This window comes from Equus caballus, chromosome 1 (assembly GCF_041296265.1).
Source record: "Equus caballus isolate H_3958 breed thoroughbred chromosome 1, TB-T2T, whole genome shotgun sequence".
Taxonomy (NCBI): domain Eukaryota; kingdom Metazoa; phylum Chordata; class Mammalia; order Perissodactyla; family Equidae; genus Equus; species Equus caballus.
In genome coordinates this window covers 95,536,830-95,553,659 of record NC_091684.1, presented here as the reverse complement: position 1 = coordinate 95,553,659, position 16,830 = coordinate 95,536,830, and the positions used below count along the sequence as shown (strand labels likewise).

The window sequence follows — 16,830 nt, the reverse complement described above, 5'->3', positions numbered from 1 at the left end:
AGCTTCACACATTTCGCCCACCCTGAATTTCATTTTTTAAATCCAGTAGCAATTTTTTGCTTTCAATGGGCTGCCGGGTGTGCCCGAGGCTTGCAAAACACAGGACTGCCCACTCGATGGGTTTTTACACCCACACACCCCTCTGGGGTGTGCAGTCGGTGTTCAAGTTAAGTTTGTTCTTTTGGCCTTACTCATGTTCTCCCTAACTTTGTTTTCTAAGTCCTCTCTCACACTTGTTAACTGGCCCGGACTCCCTCAACAGAAGCCTCCAGCCAAGGGGAGGAAGAGGCCACTTTCTGGGGATCGCCTAGGGCAGCCACTGTGACAGATGCCAGCCCAGGGCGGGGCGCACTGCTGTAGTTGTTGGATGAATGTGTGGCGCCTGGGTGGGTATGAAGTTAGAGACCCCCAGACTGGACTCATGGAGCTAACACACACAAACCGGGCAGGACCGGCATAGGGGACAGCTCTGAGTGCCCCAGGGCAGGACCCCAGGCCAGGAATGCAGGCACCAAGAGATGCCAAGCCCAGGAGCCACTATGGGTGGTCCTGAGGAGACAGGAAAGAGTCCCACGGTGCTGTATAGACTCTGCTTCATGGCTTGTCCCCTACCTGCCCTGCTTTGGCTAGCACAGGAGGGAACTCAGTGAGGGCACCTGGGAATGGGGAAAGGGTAGGAGGAGCCACAGAGAGAAAGGTGGGCCACAGGGACCAAAGGACCTTCAGCTGCCTCTGGGGACATTAGCAGGACCATTGGACCCCTTGGCTGGCTCCCAAAGGGCAGGCATGTACTGGTGGGGGGGCATGGATGGCGCCTCGAGTCCAGAGCAGGTAAAAGGCAGAGCTACGCCTGCTGCTGTGTGGCATGAGGCAGCAGAAAAGGAGGATTTTCAGAGTTTCTGCACTTATGGCGCCTCCCTCAGGCTGTGGGAAGGAGGGCCCTGTCCTGACAGGGTTTGCCTGGAACCCAGCAGGTTCCAGGTGAGCCGCTGGCCATGTGCCTGCAAGAAGACATTTAATCTTCCCCTGGCAACAGCTCCTGGGAGTTTTCCAGGAGTCTCTGGGTAACCAGATAGCCCTTGCCAGCCCTGGATGAGGAAGCCAATCCCCAGCAGTGGACAGGATGGTCTGGCATTACGGGGCAGCCTCTGAGGCCAGGCCGCAGGGCAGGACGACCTGCATCCCCAGACATCGGATGCTGCGGCCAGAGGTACAGAAACGCAGGGGCTGGGGCCTCCTGCCCTCCTGGCTTTCCCAGCAGCTTCTCTCAAAAGGGCCTTCAGGACTTCTGGACGAAAGATAGGAATCCTGGGGCTGGGAAGACCTGTGAGTAGAGTGGGCCTCGGGGCCCTGCGGACAGAGTCCCTGACGCTGGCTGATTTCAGCCCCACAACAAGGGCGGGTTGCGTGTCCCCCAAGGGTCCACTGCTGAGTTCTTTCTTACTCCTGCCTGATCGAACATAGAACATCACACCCCTGCCACCCTGGCCCCTGGCTGGGCAGATGCCCAGGCCCCCCACGCCGCCCCAGGGTGGCTCTCAGTTCTCCCCCCAACTCCTCTCCTATGCATGAGGGCCTGGAAAGCTTTTCCCACTTCCAGCCACACCAGTGAGGCGTGAAGAGCAGTCATGTGGGGGCAGCTGGGGGAGTGAGTGTGGTTTCCCCTAGACTCCCAGGCCAGACGGAGCAGAGGGGCAGCTGGGGCTGGCCCAGGGGACCACGGAGGCTGGCCAGACAGAGAGCTGGCCCCGTTGTCCACCCAAGGCTCCGACTGTCTCTCCATGAGCAGCCCCTGGGGTGGGGTGAGAATATCCAGGAGCAAGAACACCCACAGGTGAACTGGGAGGGCTGACCTGCTGCCCGGTCGGGGGGTGGGGACCCACACTGTCTACCAGCTCCAGGGGCGGGTCGGGGTGGGAGGGAGGGATGATACGTGTGTGCTCCACCACCCTCCCCTGCTCTGCACTCTGTCCCAGGGAACCACATCTCTCCTGCCCCCTACATCTGGCTTCCAGGTAGGTTTTGGCCATTGGGAGGTGTCTGCAGAAGAGAGGAGACCCGAGAGAATTCATGCCCCATGCTCTGCTCACCATGGCTCCTCCGCCAGCAGCCACGTCCCCACTGAGGCTCCAGTTCCCACCGGTGAGCACCCTCTCCCTGCGGCACCCTGCTGGGCAGCCCCAGCCCTTGGAATGCCAGCACCTCCCCTCCTCCTGCTGTCTTTCCAGCCGTGGGCGTGGCGATGCATCCCGCTGTCGCTGATCTCTGTGTTGCCTCATTGTCCCCTGAGTCCAGACATGAGTCTTCTGTAGAGTTTGGACCGGCATCTCTCCCATTACAGTGTGGATGCTCATCTGGTTCAGTAGGTCTGGAGCATTGCTAACAAGCTCCAGGTGACACTGATGTGGTCGGTCCTCGGGCCACACCTTGAGAAGGGAGGACCAGGGAGATTTTTATTTTCCTGAAACAATGTGCCAGGCCCTCTGCTAGGTCACACAGGTGAAACAAATTGACCTGTTTGTGATCCAGGGAGGGAGACAGACACAGTCAGATGACACAACCACACATCACCATAAATGACCCCATTAGTGAGTGCTCCAAAGGATGGACAGGTGGCTGTGAACAGTCGGGTCCTCGGGACGGCTTCCTTGACACCTTGATGAAGCCGTGTGTGAGCCGAGAACCAGAGAAGGGGCGGCGGGAGGTCTCAGGAGCAGAGCATGAGCAAGGCTGCGTGACAGAGGGACTGTGCGTTCTGTGGTCCGAGAGGAGGCCAGCCCGCTGGAGCACAGTGAGGACTCCCCGGGGAGTGGGCCCACAAGCTCAGGCTGCCGGGCACCGAGCTGGCTCCTCTTCGCCCACAAGAGGGTCTGCACCTGAGCTCCGCTCCCCATGCGCTCAGGCCTCCCCATCTCCCGCGGCCTGAGTCCAGCTTCCAGGAAGGTCTCCAGGTGCCGGCAGCTGGGGCTCTCAGACACCTCCTGCTCGGCTGGCAGCCACCCCCAGACTGCCTGGCGCCTGAGCTTGGCTGCTCCTTCCTGACAACAAGGCTGTTGTGGAGCCCGCATTAAAAAGGGGCAGTAGCAGGGCGCAGGTCCCTGCCCACACACATAGACACGGGGTGGGGACAGCAAGCCTCTTCCCGCTGACCCTTGGTGGTTTAGTTTCCCCAACAAAACCCACTTCTTCTCCCCATATGCTGGGTGACACTGTAGCATTTTCCTTCACCCCCTCACCACGTTAGGGCTTTGTCTATGTCTTAAGAGCAACGGAAGCCATCAATGGGGTAAGCGTTATCTGACTGCGCTTGTGTTTCCAACACCTTTAGGGCTACAGCATGAAGAGTGGGCTGTAGGAAAAGAAGCAAGAGAAATGGGGGAGACCATGGAGAGAGGAGCTGTGTGTGGACATGGCAGCCCTGATATCAGCTCAGGGGCCCTGGGCCACAGAAGCACCAGGAGCCAGGAGCTGGCACTGAACGCTGAGGTCAGCCTGCTGTCGGCGACTGGCACTGGGAAAGAAAGCAATGCTGGGCCTATCCCCCAGGGACTGGGTAGCCAGGGCGGGAACTGTAACGACTCAGAGGGCCCTTCCCTGTTGGTTGGTCGCTGTGCTGAGATTCAGGGGCGGGGCAGGGCCCATGGGGCTGTAGATGGGGAAGCCAGGACGGGCACCGGGAGGCTGGGCCCCACTCTGGGTCAAGCTTGCAGAGAGACACAGGGGACAGAGTGGGGAGTAGAAGTGGAGCTCAGGGACGGGGCGTGGCTGGGCACCTGGGAGGACAGGAGCAACCTGGTCTGAGGAGAGAGATGGAAGGCCAGGGGCACCCCCACCTCAGAGCCGTGGCTTACAGCCAGGGCAGCTTGGCAGCGGTGGCCATAGAGGCCAGTTAAATACTCCATCCTTGGAGGCACAGCGCTCCTGGCTCAGCCTGGACAGCAGGTGCCTGGCAGGTTGGGGTGCAGAGGTGGGGAGTGCGAGGGTCGTGGTGGGCCCTCCCAGGAGGGGCCGCAGCACAGGAGGAGGTGGTGGGGGCTCGGGCCCTGAGGAAATCTCAGCATCACCCCTGAGGGAGTCTGTGTCAGCCACGGAGAATAGACACTGTAAATCGGGCCACAGGCTTCAGAGGGCTGCAGGCATGGGGGATCCAAGTCCTTGGGCTTTTAGGTGCTCCTCTAAGGCCTTAGCGCCCCGGATGTGTGGTCGCTCCTCGTCTGTCCACCTGACCAACCCTTCTCCGGGGGACCCCGGAGCTAGCTACTTCCCCTGCATTCTCTCAGTTATCAGGCTGGAAAGTGGGGTGGCATATAGAATGGAACTTGGTGTTAGCATTGATCCCAGCTGAGATCAACAGTCAAACTCCCACATTGGAAAGCTGGCAGTTGGCAAGTCCACGGTGGGCTTTCCAGAAAGCGAAGCCAGTCCCTCTGCCTCACCCACCACCCAAGCGGAGCCTCCATGAGCAGCAGAAGACCTGAAATGGAAGGCCCCGGCAGGGGGTGGGGTGGGAGGGGTGGGGGGGTGGTTGAGGGCGTCGCAGCAGCGAGTTGGCGCCTGTGGGGAAGCGCGGCTTCTCTCTCTGAGTGGGGGAGCTCACACCCTCCAGCCCCAAGTAGGGGAGCCTGGAAGCCCTTCCTGGAAGCCAAGCAGACCCCGAGGGAAATGTGTACAGCTTCCATCCTCTCCAACTCTGGGGGTGTTGCTTTCTCTCTCCTGCAGCCTCCTCCAAGAGGGCACAGGGTGCAGGCCCGGGGGTCCCTCCGTCTCCGACATTCACTTACTGGGGCCAGGCCTGCAGGCCCCGCTGAGCTCCTAGGTCTAGACCAGCTTTGCATCTTGGAATTTTGGGTTTTTTTTAATCTTCATACCTCAATAAAAAAGTTTATTATCAAAAAAACAACAAACAAAAATGCCCTGTGGTGTGATCTCACCCTGATTGTGTGATACCCGCCCCATCCTCTCAGCTTCCTCATCTGTGAACCAGGTGACCCGCCTTGGTTCTGTGCAGGGTGGTTGTGGAGATGTGATGGGCTCATGTGGTCCGGACGTGAGGGGAGGGAGCCCTGTGGAAAGGGTGACGCTGGGCTCCACAGGGTCACTGCCCATCGGACAGCCCTGGGGGTTCTTGGGGGTGGCAGAGGCTGTCCTTGATGAGCTTGGGGAAGAAAGAGAGGCTCGTCAGAGCAGAGGGGAGGACAAAGCCTTCTCCCCAACATCCAGGGCCCCGAGCCCGGCAACCTCCCCTGAAATACACACATTCACACTGGCGCACTCTCAGACGCACATACACATACACACACACACACAAATTCACACTTGCACGCCGCCGTCATCAGACCTTCTGTGGACAGACACCCAGGGACCCGTATCTGAGGGAGCCAGCGGCACCAAGTCACTGGGCATGTGCACGCCCAGCTCCGCTACTTAAAGGTGGGGACAGACCCGGTGGCTGAGAGTCGCCATCGCTGTGACACTCACTCCTTTGTGCTTCACTGGACACAGAGCAGCCACCAGCCCCAAGAGCAGCTCCAGGCTGGGTCCACGCTGGACGCAGGAGCAGGCAGCCGGCGGACCGGGCAGGGCTGTGAGGATGGAGGGAAGCTGGGGGGCCGGGCGCAGCTAACGTCCTGAGCTCCCCGTGCCCTTGACTTCTCTGTGGGCTGGAGAAAGGACCGCTTCACCTCAAGATGAACCCTCCCTCAGAGCCACAAGTCCCTCTGGGCCTGGCCCAGGAGCCCGGCTGTGTGGCCACCCCAGCCTCACCCAGCAGGTGGAGTGGCTCCCGGAGCAGCACCTCCAGCCTGGGCCAACCTCTGCCCGTCGGTCCCACGGTAAGCCTGGGGCGAGCGTGTGCACCCACAGAGCCGTCCCTACCCCTACCCTGGTCCCTCTCCTGGAGAAATAGAGGGGCTTTGATAGGGAGACAGAAAAGGCCTGAGCTCTGTTGTGGAACCTTGGGCTCGTTACAGGACCTCTCTGAGCCTGCCCTACACAAAGAGGCCAAGAAAGGCGAGTGTGGGCAATGTCTTTCCCTGTGGAGAGCATTCAAGGAACAGAAAGGTCAGCCCTGGAGGACAGGGGTTGGGATGGCCCAGGCCTGCCCTTGGCTGTGTCTACTCCTTTCTGAGGGTGGTGAGATGCCCCATGGAACCTTCCAGAGAGGAAGGCATACCCTAGGCCTCTGGATTTCTCCTGCCCAGAGTGAGGCATTAGGTGCCTTCTGCTGCCTCCATCATCCTAGCCATGGCCCCAGGACCCTATCCCACCAACCCCACTGGTATCTGGGGAGGGCTGAGGGTACACTCAGGACCCCGGGATGCTGGCCTAGGCACTGGCCAGGATGGGAAGGCTCCAATAGTTTTAGGGGCTAGGACAGGACAGAGACTAAACCACTCCCTTTCTCCCCAGAAGGGAGCTGAGGGTGAGGGGTCTTTAAGGCCTTGTAGGGTCTAAGTGGCCTTGTAGGGTAATGACCTCCCTGGGAGGCCTAAGCTTTCTTTTTAATGGGAATTCTTTTCCTCTCTCTCATGCCAGGCATCAAGGTCAGCCCCGCCCAGTTATACTGTGGGGGACTATACCCTGTTCTTTGAGGCTGGGGCGGGGGGACCCCCGAGGAAAGGTGCTCCACCCATTCCACCACCCCAGAGTCTAAGGGGCCTGGAATACCATTGCTGACTATCCTGGGTGCTTGGGAAGGGGCCCATACAGTGGAGAGGAACCCACCCAGGGGATGGGGCTGCCTTCTCCCCAAGGAAAGGGAGAGTCACCCCAGCTGTGTCCCTGACTACCAGACGTGTCTGTCTGTACCACCAGCCTCCAACAGGTGGTCGAAGCCCACTCCAGGGAGCCTTACGCCTCTGCACCATGGAATAGGAGCTTGGGTTCAACTTTCAGGAGATCCACATTTCCATTCTGGCCCAGCCACTGGCTAGCTGTGTGGGCACGTGACTTTGTCACTCTGAGCCTCAGTTTCCTCACCTGCCCTACCGGAAGCCCTTCCTTCTCAGGGCTATTTGAAGGTGACAGGATAACATGATGCCCTGGTTTCTCTGTCTCTCCACAGGCAGCCGGGGCTCAGGCTGATGCGTGGGTCCCCTTCCCCACAGTCGATGTTCCAGACCACGCCCACTACACCATGGGCACCGTGATCCTGCTGGTGGGGCTCACGGGGATGCTGGGCAATCTGACGGTCATCTATACCTTCTGCAGGTGCCCAATTGGCGGGGCTGGGGCCTGGGCATTGAGGGGAGCCAGCCATGCAGAGACAGGGCAGAACACACGGCAGGAATGCTGGTTAAGGCTGGATGAGGAGGTGGGCCCAAGCCCTCAATGATCTCAGGCCCAGGCCTCGATCTTCAAGCCCAGGGAAGGGGCTGAAAAGTGGTCCAGGGCAGTTTGAGTGGCACATGCCAATCAGGCCTCAGGGACACCCTTTGTGTAGGACGGGTGTCCCCGTGATGTACGGGTCTCGGCCCATTCGGCCCTGCTCTCAGCTCATCTCCACCATCACCTGCCCCAGCGGGCATCCTCCCTCTGCCTTCACGAGCAGGCACCAGGGTCCTGAGTCCTCAAGCCGCCCGCAACCAGCCCCAGCTTCCTTCCCCACCTGCCCTGTCTGCAGGCCGAATGACTGAGACATGCAGGTGGAGGAGCCAACCGCTGGCTCTACCACCTATTAGCTGAAACGACCTTGGGAAGGTCATTCACCCTCTTTGAGTCCACTTTTCTTGTCTGCAAAATGGGGTTGTGATTTACTTCCTGGAGTCAATGTGATGATTAAGTAGGGTCGTGGATGTGCTGTGCCGAGCAAATGAGTGTTTGAATCCTGGCTGTACTGCTTCCTGAGTCTTGTGCTCTGGAGAAAGCCACTTCACGAGTGGGAGCCTCAGTGTTCTTATCTGGAAAATGGGGGTAGATGTGAAGATGGGCGAGGGGTGTGGGTGAGGACGGCAGAGATGCTGGAAGAAGGGGACGAGGAGGGGTGTCCAAGGAGGAAGGAGGCATGAGAAGCTCGTGGGAGGGCACAGTCTGAGCTCACAGGAGGAAGAGCCTGGGAAGAAGCCACTTGGAAGACCTTGGCCTGGAGGGGCTCAGAGAAAGGAAGGGTGTGTCCAAGGAGAAAGTGTGGGTCACCCAGAGGGAATCCAGAGGGCGAGAAGAGGAAACAGACGGACGCCTCCAAACACCAGCTTCTGCGGGGCTGCACAGCAACCCTGGGAGAACCATCACTCTCTGCCTCGTTCTGAGGGAGGTGCCCCCAGAACACAGGGCAAGGGTTGCCACCTTGAGGGGGTCTCAATTCTCGGCCCGCACTGCCAGCCTCCAGAGCTGTTTGGCTGGTACTTGCTGGGCAGCGGGATGGACCTGCGTCTCAGCGGCTTGTGCTTGCGTGCATGCACACACGTGCATGTGCTTGCGCATGGGCGTGCGTGTCTGTGCATGCATAGTTAGGGAAACTCCCAAGCAGAAGCACCTCCTGACGGCTTCCCCTCTTACAGGAGCAGAGGCCTCAGGACACCTGCCAACATGTTCATTATCAACCTTGCCGTCAGCGACTTCCTCATGTCCTTCACCCAGGCGCCTGTCTTCTTTGCCAGCAGCCTCTATAAGCAGTGGCTCTTTGGGAAGGCAGGTAGACACCGGGGGCTCCCTTTCGCTGGAGGGTGGAGGAGGGTCGTGACAGGGGATGCCCACAGTGGAGGGGGCCCCGATGAGGAGGGGATTTGCTTTTCCCGGGCAGAGGGGTAGCCGCCCTCCATCCCGTGAGTGAGCAGGAAGGAAGGCTCCAGTTCCAGCCCTGAGGCCTCCGCCAGACTCCGCCAGATGTGGCAAGTAGGCAGGGTGGAGAGGGACTCAGGGCTGCATTTCTTGAGAGGTGGGGGCAGGAGCCAAGTACAGGCCGTCCCCAGACCCTCCCTCCCCTGGGGTACGTGATGGTCTCCATGCCGAGGGCTGAGTTCAGGTAGCTGTGCCCACAGGCTGTGAATTCTATGCCTTCTGTGGGGCTCTCTTCGGCATCACCTCCATGATTACGCTGACGGCCATCGCCCTGGACCGCTACCTGGTGATCACACGCCCACTGGCCACTGTTGGGGTGGTGTCCAAGAGGTGGGCAGCACTTGTCCTGCTGGGCATCTGGCTCTACGCCCTGGCCTGGAGTCTGCCGCCCTTCTTTGGCTGGAGTAAGTGGGCTGGGGGAAGACAGGCTGAGAGGGGAATGTTCAAGGGGCTGGTAGATGGACTTGGGGTGACCAGAGGCAAGAAGGGCCAAGGGACTGCCTGAACCCCGTGGCAGGTGGACATCCATGGGGCATGACAAGCAGCAGAGCTTGCACCCTCGGGCGATCAGAGGATGACCTGGGCTCCCATCCCCAAATACAGAGGGGAAAATCACATGGTTCCTGGGAGGCAGAAAGTGACAGGTGCATCTGGAGCTGGGTTTGCAGCAAGTCAGACGGGCAGGGGTTGGGGTGTGAGGCCTCAGCAGGCAGGGAGGTTGGCAGCAGGGCACCGCCCTACTGGGGCGGGACCAGGAAGCTGGCTGAAGCCCGGGGCGGTAGGACCCTGGGGCTCTGGTGAGGTCTCTGCTCCAAACTGGCAAGAATGAGCGACAGTGGGCTTCGCCAGCTGTCTCCTGAGCTGGTGCCCCTGCCAGAAGCGGCTTGGAAGACTCCCCTGCACAGGCCCCGACTTCTTCCCCGCAATGGGCTGGGGCCCGCATTCTGGGATTCCAGGCCCCACATCCCAAGTGCCTGCTGCCTGGGAGCCTGATGGCCTGGCCATGGCTCGCAGGCGCCTACGTGCCCGAGGGGCTGCTGACCTCCTGCTCCTGGGACTACATGACCTTCACGCCGTCCGTCCGCGCCTACACCATGCTGCTCATGTGCTTCGTGTTCTTCCTCCCCCTGCTCGTCATCGTCTATTGCTACGTCTTCATCTTCAGGGCCATCCGGGAGACAGGCCGGTAAGAGCGGGGCATGGAGGAGGGGCCGATGGGAGGGGACTGCGCCCTTCGCCAGGGCCACCTCTGTCCCACCCCAAGGCTCACATGTGCACCCACCCCCCTGGGCCCTCCCAGCTCCTGATGAGCAAAGTCAAGCTGAGCACATGCTTATGGGGTGGGGGCCGAGAGACTAGGACCTTCCGAGGAGGGGACCTTTAGCTCAGCCAGGGGGTCTTGGGGGCAGAGAAGGTACTAGCTCAGGCTGGATGTGATGGAGAACTTTCTAGGAGTCAGGGCTGCCCGCACTGGAGGGGATGGTCCCCTCCCGAGTGCCCCCAGGGGCGGGTGGTTCAGGGAGGCCCCCCTGACAGTGGCCATGACCCTGGCACTTACTGCCACCTGAGCAGGATCAGACCCAGCCTCTGCGCCCTTCCTAGGGCCCTCCAGACTTTCGGGGCCTGGGAGGGCGGCGGCGAGTGCCCCCGGCAACGGCAGCGGCTGCAGAGCGAGTGGAAGATGGCCAAGATCGTGCTGCTTGTCATCCTTCTCTTCGTGCTCTCCTGGGCCCCCTACTCCGTGGTGGCCCTGGTGGCCTTTGCGGGGTGGGCAGTGGCTAAGGGACTGGGGCAGGGGTTGAAGAGGCAGGGGAGGGAACCCTGGGACAGCCTCTCCCTCCTGGGCCCAAGCCCAAACCCCCCACCCTCACGCCCTAAGTCCAGCATCACAGCCTTGTGCTCCTCCTGTGGAGTGAGGCGGCCCCCGCCCCAGCTGGGCCTGCCTACTTCCTGGAGGCATGAGGGCACAGGCGGGGGACCCCCGGACCACACCGAGTTGGGCCTGAGGGCCTACAAGGGATGCCAGATCCTGCTGGACCCCTTGGGAACTCACAGCTCTCCTGGAGGTCCTGGTTCTCTCTTCACCTGGCCTGTGAGCACACAGCCGGGGGTGCTGCTTGCCTCCTGCCACATAGGCCTTTGCAGCTACAGTCTGGGCACTTTGCAGCAGCATGGGTGTAGGCTAGACTTCAGAAGCACTTTTGAGACAGCGAGAGCTATTAATCCTTGGAAGTGTTTGGGTACTTCTCCTTGCCCAGGAGCAGCCTGGTCCCCTCTCGGGCCCTCTTGTGAAGTGAGAGGCAGGGGAGCAATGGGCATCATGTTGGGGTGCAGTGTGGGGAGAGCTGGGCAGGGGCAGGTCATTGGGGGTAGGGAGGGCTTATAGCCTGCAGCAATAGGCTCCAGGGGATGGTGAGACCTGGAGAAAGCCCCCAACATGGCACCTCTCCTCCCAGCCCCTCCCTGCTTCCAGGGTCCCACTCCCCTCAGATCAGAACTCTCCCCAGTGCTGTGGTCTCTCCCAGGGTGCTGACTTGGCTGTGCTGGTTTGGGCTGGGCCAGGCCGGGCCGTGCCCTCAGCAGGACCTGGCCTAGAGGGAGAAGGTCCCTGAGATGGGAGGTGGGCTGTGGAGTCTTTGCAGAGGGCCAGCTAGCAGGGGGACCACAGCTTCTCTGTCCTAGGTACGCGCACGTGCTGACGCCCTACATGAACTCAGTGCCGGCTGTCATCGCCAAGGCCTCTGCCATCCACAACCCCATCATTTATGCTATCATCCACCCCAAGTACAGGTGCGGCCCTCCTCCAGGCCCCAGCCCCAGGTGGCCAGGCCCATCCTCACAGACACCGAGAGCCTGGGCCAGCAAATGGGATTAGAGGCTGACCATCTTTCCTGTCTCTTGTACATGCATTGGGCAGGGGCCTCTGAGCAGCTGGGAGCCGTCAGTGACACCAGGTGGGATCTGGAGCTGGTGCAACCCCCTCTGCTGCTCCAGCTTGGAGGAGCATCAGGGCTCCCTGAGCAGTGTCCAATCCTAACTATGGGATTTTTGGAGCCAAGGCCAAAAGGCAGTCAGGATAGCTGATCAGCAGTGCTGTCCCCTGCAAAGAGAAGGCCCCCAGACAGCGACATCTTGGAGAGTCCACAGCAGGGAGAGCTCGGCAGCTCGGCTTCAAAGGCCCCGGCCAAGGCCGGCGGGTGGTTCTGGCCCAGCGCCCTCTGCTGATGGGTCCCAGCACGGCTGGCCTCCCCCATGCGGGGACTTCAGTGCTTCCTTTTGCCTGGTGGTGTCAGTCACTCACCGCCCTGCTGAGGCCAGCTTCAGGCCTCAGGCAGTCCAGCTCAGAGGTTGCTCAGGACTGTCCCGGGTCCTCATTTACAGAGATGTGGCTAGGGTCAGCCACTTGAGGGCTGGAACCAACCACCTGGCTAAACCCACGACCCTAAGGCTCTCTCCCCATGTCCACGGCCCAACATCTCTCTGTCCATCCCTCCCCCTGTGGGTCTGTCAGTGTCTTTTACCCCAGCATCTGTCTGTCCTTCCTCATCACTTCTTGCAACTCCTAGTGTCTGTCTGTCCATTCCCATCACCCCATCATCTATCTGTCTCTCCTTATAACCCCAATGTCTGGACCTCCCTATTTCCCCTGTGACTCTTTGTCCACTCCCATTAGTCCTGTACTGGTCTGTCCATCCACCCCCATCCCCCTCGTGTCTGTCTGTCCATCCCCCTAACTAGATGTGCCATCCCTGCAGAATGGCCATCGCCCAGCACCTGCCCTGCCTGGGGGTGCTGCTGGGCGTGTCGAGCCAGCGCACCCGTCCGTACACCAGCTACCGCTCCACCCACCGCTCCACACTGAGCAGCCAGGGCTCAGACCTCAGCTGGATCTCCGGACGGAGGCGCCAAGCGTCCCTGGGCTCTGAGAGCGAGGTGGTAAGGATGCTGGGCCCTCACTGGCTGCCACCTCGCCATCCTTTACTCAACCAGGCCTCTGGGCGGGGCTGCCTCTGAGACTCAGGGACCCTCAGGACCCTGGGACACTGGCCGGAAGAGCTCCTCACAACCTCCCCATGGCCTTCCCATGCATCATTCCCCCGACAGGCAGGGGCACTGGGACCAGAGACGCGATGGGTTGGCCTAAGGTCGCCCAGCAGCAGGGCCAGGACTGAACAGTGGTCCTCCCACTCCAGGCCATCTCTCTTCCGTGCTGGCACCAACCCAGAGGCTTGAGCCACAGGTTGGAAAGACTAGCGTTTCTGGCCCTTGATGGGTCTCCGGAGAGACAGGCAGGCGCTAGCTCAGGGACCTTGGCTCTCAGCAGTAAGCTCCCTCCTCTGGGTAGCCTTGAAAAGCCCACAGGATACAGTGGAAGCAGCACTGGCCCGGCAGCCAGAGGACCTAGATCCGAGCCTCAGCTCTACCACGGCCTCACTGTGTGAGCTCGGGCAGGTCACTCACCCTCTCTGAGCCTCTGTGTCCTCCTCTGAAAGGGAAAACAGTTACCTCTACACACAAGACTGGCTAGGGTGCCCAAGAGTGGGTGCTGACCCCACAGCTGTTGTCAGCCCTACGAGCTACCAGCCTCCAGCCCCTCCTTGGGGCCTGGAGCTTCAATGCTTCCCGATGTCCCCAGGACAGCACTCCACACCATGGGCTCCTGTCCCCAGCCACACTCAGGCTCATCCTTCACTGTGCCCACAGGGCCCACTGTGGGCCTCACCGAGAGCCTCCACTGACCTGCTCCCACTGCCCCCATCCCTGGGGGTCTCTGTCCAGGAGGAGCTGGCCCTTGCCTGAACCACTGCAGTGAATGACATCAAGGGGTGAATCTTATCTGATAACAGAGGCCCAGACCCTCATGAAGTCACGCCATCCCACATGCTTAAGAAGGCGCACAAGTGCACACACGCCCTGGCACATGCACTCACAGTTTGCAGGCATTCGGTGACCATCCGTCCTACAAACAGGGTCGTGGGCCTCACCTCAGTGAATATCTGTGGGGATGAGGAAGACAGGCCTGGGGCGGGGGGGAGGGGACAGGAGCAAGACTGTAGAATGCCCCTCTTACCTCACAGCAACTATCTTGCCTCTCCCAGGGCTGGATGGACACGGAGGCAGCAGCTGTGTGGGGCGCTGCCCAGCAAATGAGCGGATGGTCCCCCTGTGGTCAGGGCCTGGAGGACATGGAAGCCAAGGCCCCTCCCAGGCCACAGGGATGGGAAGGAGAGGCTCTCCGGAAGGTGATTGGGCCCAGCACCTGCCAATCTGTAAAGGGTGGGGACAAGGGGCACGTAGCCCAGGGAATGGCCAGGTAAGAGAAGCTTGCCCAATGCCTTCTGGGACTCACCCCATCCCTGTACCTTCCAGCTGTCTTTGCCTGCCTGGGGGACCTGGGGGGCCTCTGTGACTCCAGGATGCTCCAAGCAGGCCCGAGTGTGGTCTGTGGTTGCACCTGAGAGAGTCTGACCCTGACGTACATACATAGCAGGTGGTGGTGGCTATGCCATGCTCTGATGAGTATACAGCACGTGTGTAAGTGCGTGTGACCATGAGGGTGTGTGACGTGCAGCCAGCGAAGTGTGACTCACGCCTGCACGTGCTTTCTGTCACTGTGACACCACAGCACATGGGATTGAGTGTGCCCCAACGTGTCTGCTCTAAGCTGTGCGTGTGACCAAGCGTGGGTGGTGTGCACCTCTCTGTGTGATTGGAGACTGGACATACCTGGGGTGAGGGGGTGTTGCAAGCTGTGTATGTGCTCACTCCGAATACTCTAAGATTAGGATGTCACCCAGAATACTTGTGGCTATTAAAAGAAGGCCAGCTGTCAGCCCAAGTGCCTATGGAACGGAATGTCGATGGCGATTAGAGAAGGCCGTATTCTGGAACGCTGGAAATGCCATGTGCACAGGACCCGAGGCCACCCTTCCCCATGGGCTGACAGCTCCCCACCCTGCCCTCCGCTCACACCCACACAACAGCTCCCGGACTCTCTTGGGCTTCCCCAGAAAGCCCAGGACCAGAGACACTTTCTGCCTTCCTTCCTGAGGCTGCTCCCCACGTGCCCCAGGGAAGGGGAGCCCTGGGCTGCTCCTACCATTATGGGGCTCCTGCCTCCCCCAGCATTCCCATCCAGGGAGCACCCTCCCCTGATGCTCCAGCCTCGAGGAAGACTCACTGCCAGGCCCTGGGCGGGGGTACCGTGCACGGCCACGGAGGCCAGCCCGGCAGGTAGCACCCCCTAGGCGGGTGAGGGAATGAGGAGGCATGGAGCCTGTCCTAGAGGGAATACTGGGCCGGGGTGGGGCACTGGGCAGAGAGGGACAGCACATCGGCAGTCACCTAACATGTGTGATAAGCACTGGCCTCGAGGTGACAGCACACGGGGTGCTGAAAGCAGAGGCAAGTCCCCGAGGGCTCCCCAGGGAAGGCGAGGGGGAGCGGGGATGGCCAGGCAGGACCATGGGGGTGGACTTGAGGTCCAGGCTGAGGAAACAGCTCATGTGAATGCAGTGGGCCACAGGGGAGCTCGGCATGTCCTTGAACGGAATGTCACCCTGTGGCCCCAGGAGCAGCTAGAGGGCCCTGGGAGCCGGTGGCGGGGATGTAGAAGAGAAGAAGGGCAGGAGGTGGTAGGAGCCACAGGGGGGCCCCATCAGGTGCTGGCCTGAGGGCCCTCCAGGCATGACCCTGGGGCAGAGAGCCCCGGGAGGACTTAGTGGGGACGTTGAGGTGGACTTGGTCAGCTTTGCAGGGTAGCTAGGCTCTCTGCCGTGGCTGGGGAAGGACGAGTTGAGTGGAGTGCGCTGTGGAAGCCTGGAGGAGCCGGAGCTGGAGGACAGGCAGGGATGAGGCATTGAAGGCAGCAAGGAGAGAGGAGATGCCAGAGCCAGTGCTGTGGAAGAGGAGTGGAGGGGAGTGAAGAATGGGATGGTGGGGTGAGGAGACCTCAAGCTGGAGTTTGAGACCCTAGGGGACAAGCCAGGGGGACGTCCTTAGACATTGCCAGCTCCATCCTCTGAGTCACATTGTCTGTGGTCTGGGGGAAGGCCCATCCCCTAGCCAGAACACAACCTGGCCCCTCCATGCCACCTCTCTTCACCACTCGGTGACCCTAAACACAGAGGGTCATTGGGAGACTGCTCCCAGTGGGACACCCTGCTAAACAGGTGTGTGTGTGTGCTGTTTGTTTTCAGATCAAGGGGCTGCTCCCCAGCCTGGACCCCAGGATGTAGGGTGCCCAATGGCTCTCCTTCTCTTCTGGGACACATCCAGCCACCTCACGTCCCCCTCACACACACAGACCCAGGATTACCCTGTGAGCCTGCAGGCTTTTGAAGTGGCCGCGGCACCCATGCTGTGCTGGATTCACGGCTCCGTACCACTAGACTCCTGCCCTGCTAAGTGGTCTGCACCCACGTCTCAGCTCAGCAGCCTGCACCCCAGGCACAGCCTGCCGAGTGGGAGCGCAGGCCCTCCCGCTTCCAGCATTCTCCACCTCTCCTCAAATGCTGTGTGCTGTGATTGTCCAGGCGAGGACAATGGTGATGGCTCCGTGGGACACATCAGTTATTTATGAGCTGCCTCTGCACCCGGGCTGGGCACTTCCCCGGCACGGGAAGGCCAGCACAGCGTCTCCCACAGCTGGCAGTTGAAGCCCAGCAGAGATCTGTGTGTGCTGGAAACTGTCCCTCACCTCTGGCTTCTCCCCCCATGTGCCCTTTCCGCCACGGCCCACGCTCTTGTGCACACACGCATTTTCGGGCACCTTCTCCTGTATGTACATATTTGCATGCACACCAAGCACAAACTGCACCTGGGGTTTGTTTCAAATCAGTGGTCTAAATTCATCCCAGGGCTGTGTGTCTCTGACAGGGTATAGGAAAATAAAAAGCAGAGGAGTTCACCTCGCACAAGCATGGTCTCTACCTATTGGTGCCATGAGAGGAGAGAGACCCGGGACCTGGCCTCTGATGCTCACGGTGGTAGCCTCTCTTCCTCCCCTCCCTCTGTCCCAACCTTATCATTCTCACTCCTGAGGCCCATCTC

General features: G+C 60.5%; 1 protein-coding gene across 7 annotated transcripts; it reads left to right on the top strand.

The window, feature by feature from the left end:
- The first annotated feature begins 1,076 nt into the window (after positions 1-1,076).
- OPN4 (opsin 4) lies at positions 1,077-16,717 on the top strand. Of its 7 annotated transcripts, none has more exons than XR_011438121.1 (13): positions 1,077-1,834; positions 2,016-2,142; positions 3,329-3,486; positions 5,503-5,831; positions 7,064-7,209; positions 8,499-8,632; positions 8,979-9,182; positions 9,793-9,964; positions 10,381-10,545; positions 11,461-11,568; positions 12,534-12,714; positions 13,878-15,030; positions 15,978-16,717. XR_011438121.1 is itself a non-coding variant. In XM_070265560.1 (13 exons), the coding sequence occupies exons 4-13, from the start codon at positions 5,688-5,690 to the stop codon at positions 16,117-16,119; spliced, it is 1,611 nt and encodes a 536-aa protein (XP_070121661.1). In that variant the 5' UTR covers positions 1,078-1,326; positions 2,016-2,142; positions 3,329-3,486; positions 5,503-5,687; the 3' UTR covers positions 16,120-16,716. The 7 variants fall into 7 exon arrangements, 6 of the variants coding, with proteins under 6 accessions (XP_070121666.1, XP_070121676.1, XP_070121661.1 ...); XM_070265560.1 differs by having other exon boundaries at positions 1,078-1,326; positions 13,878-14,092; positions 15,978-16,716; XM_070265566.1 differs by having other exon boundaries at positions 1,078-1,834; positions 13,878-14,021; positions 15,978-16,716.
- The last annotated feature ends 113 nt before the right edge of the window (positions 16,718-16,830 follow it).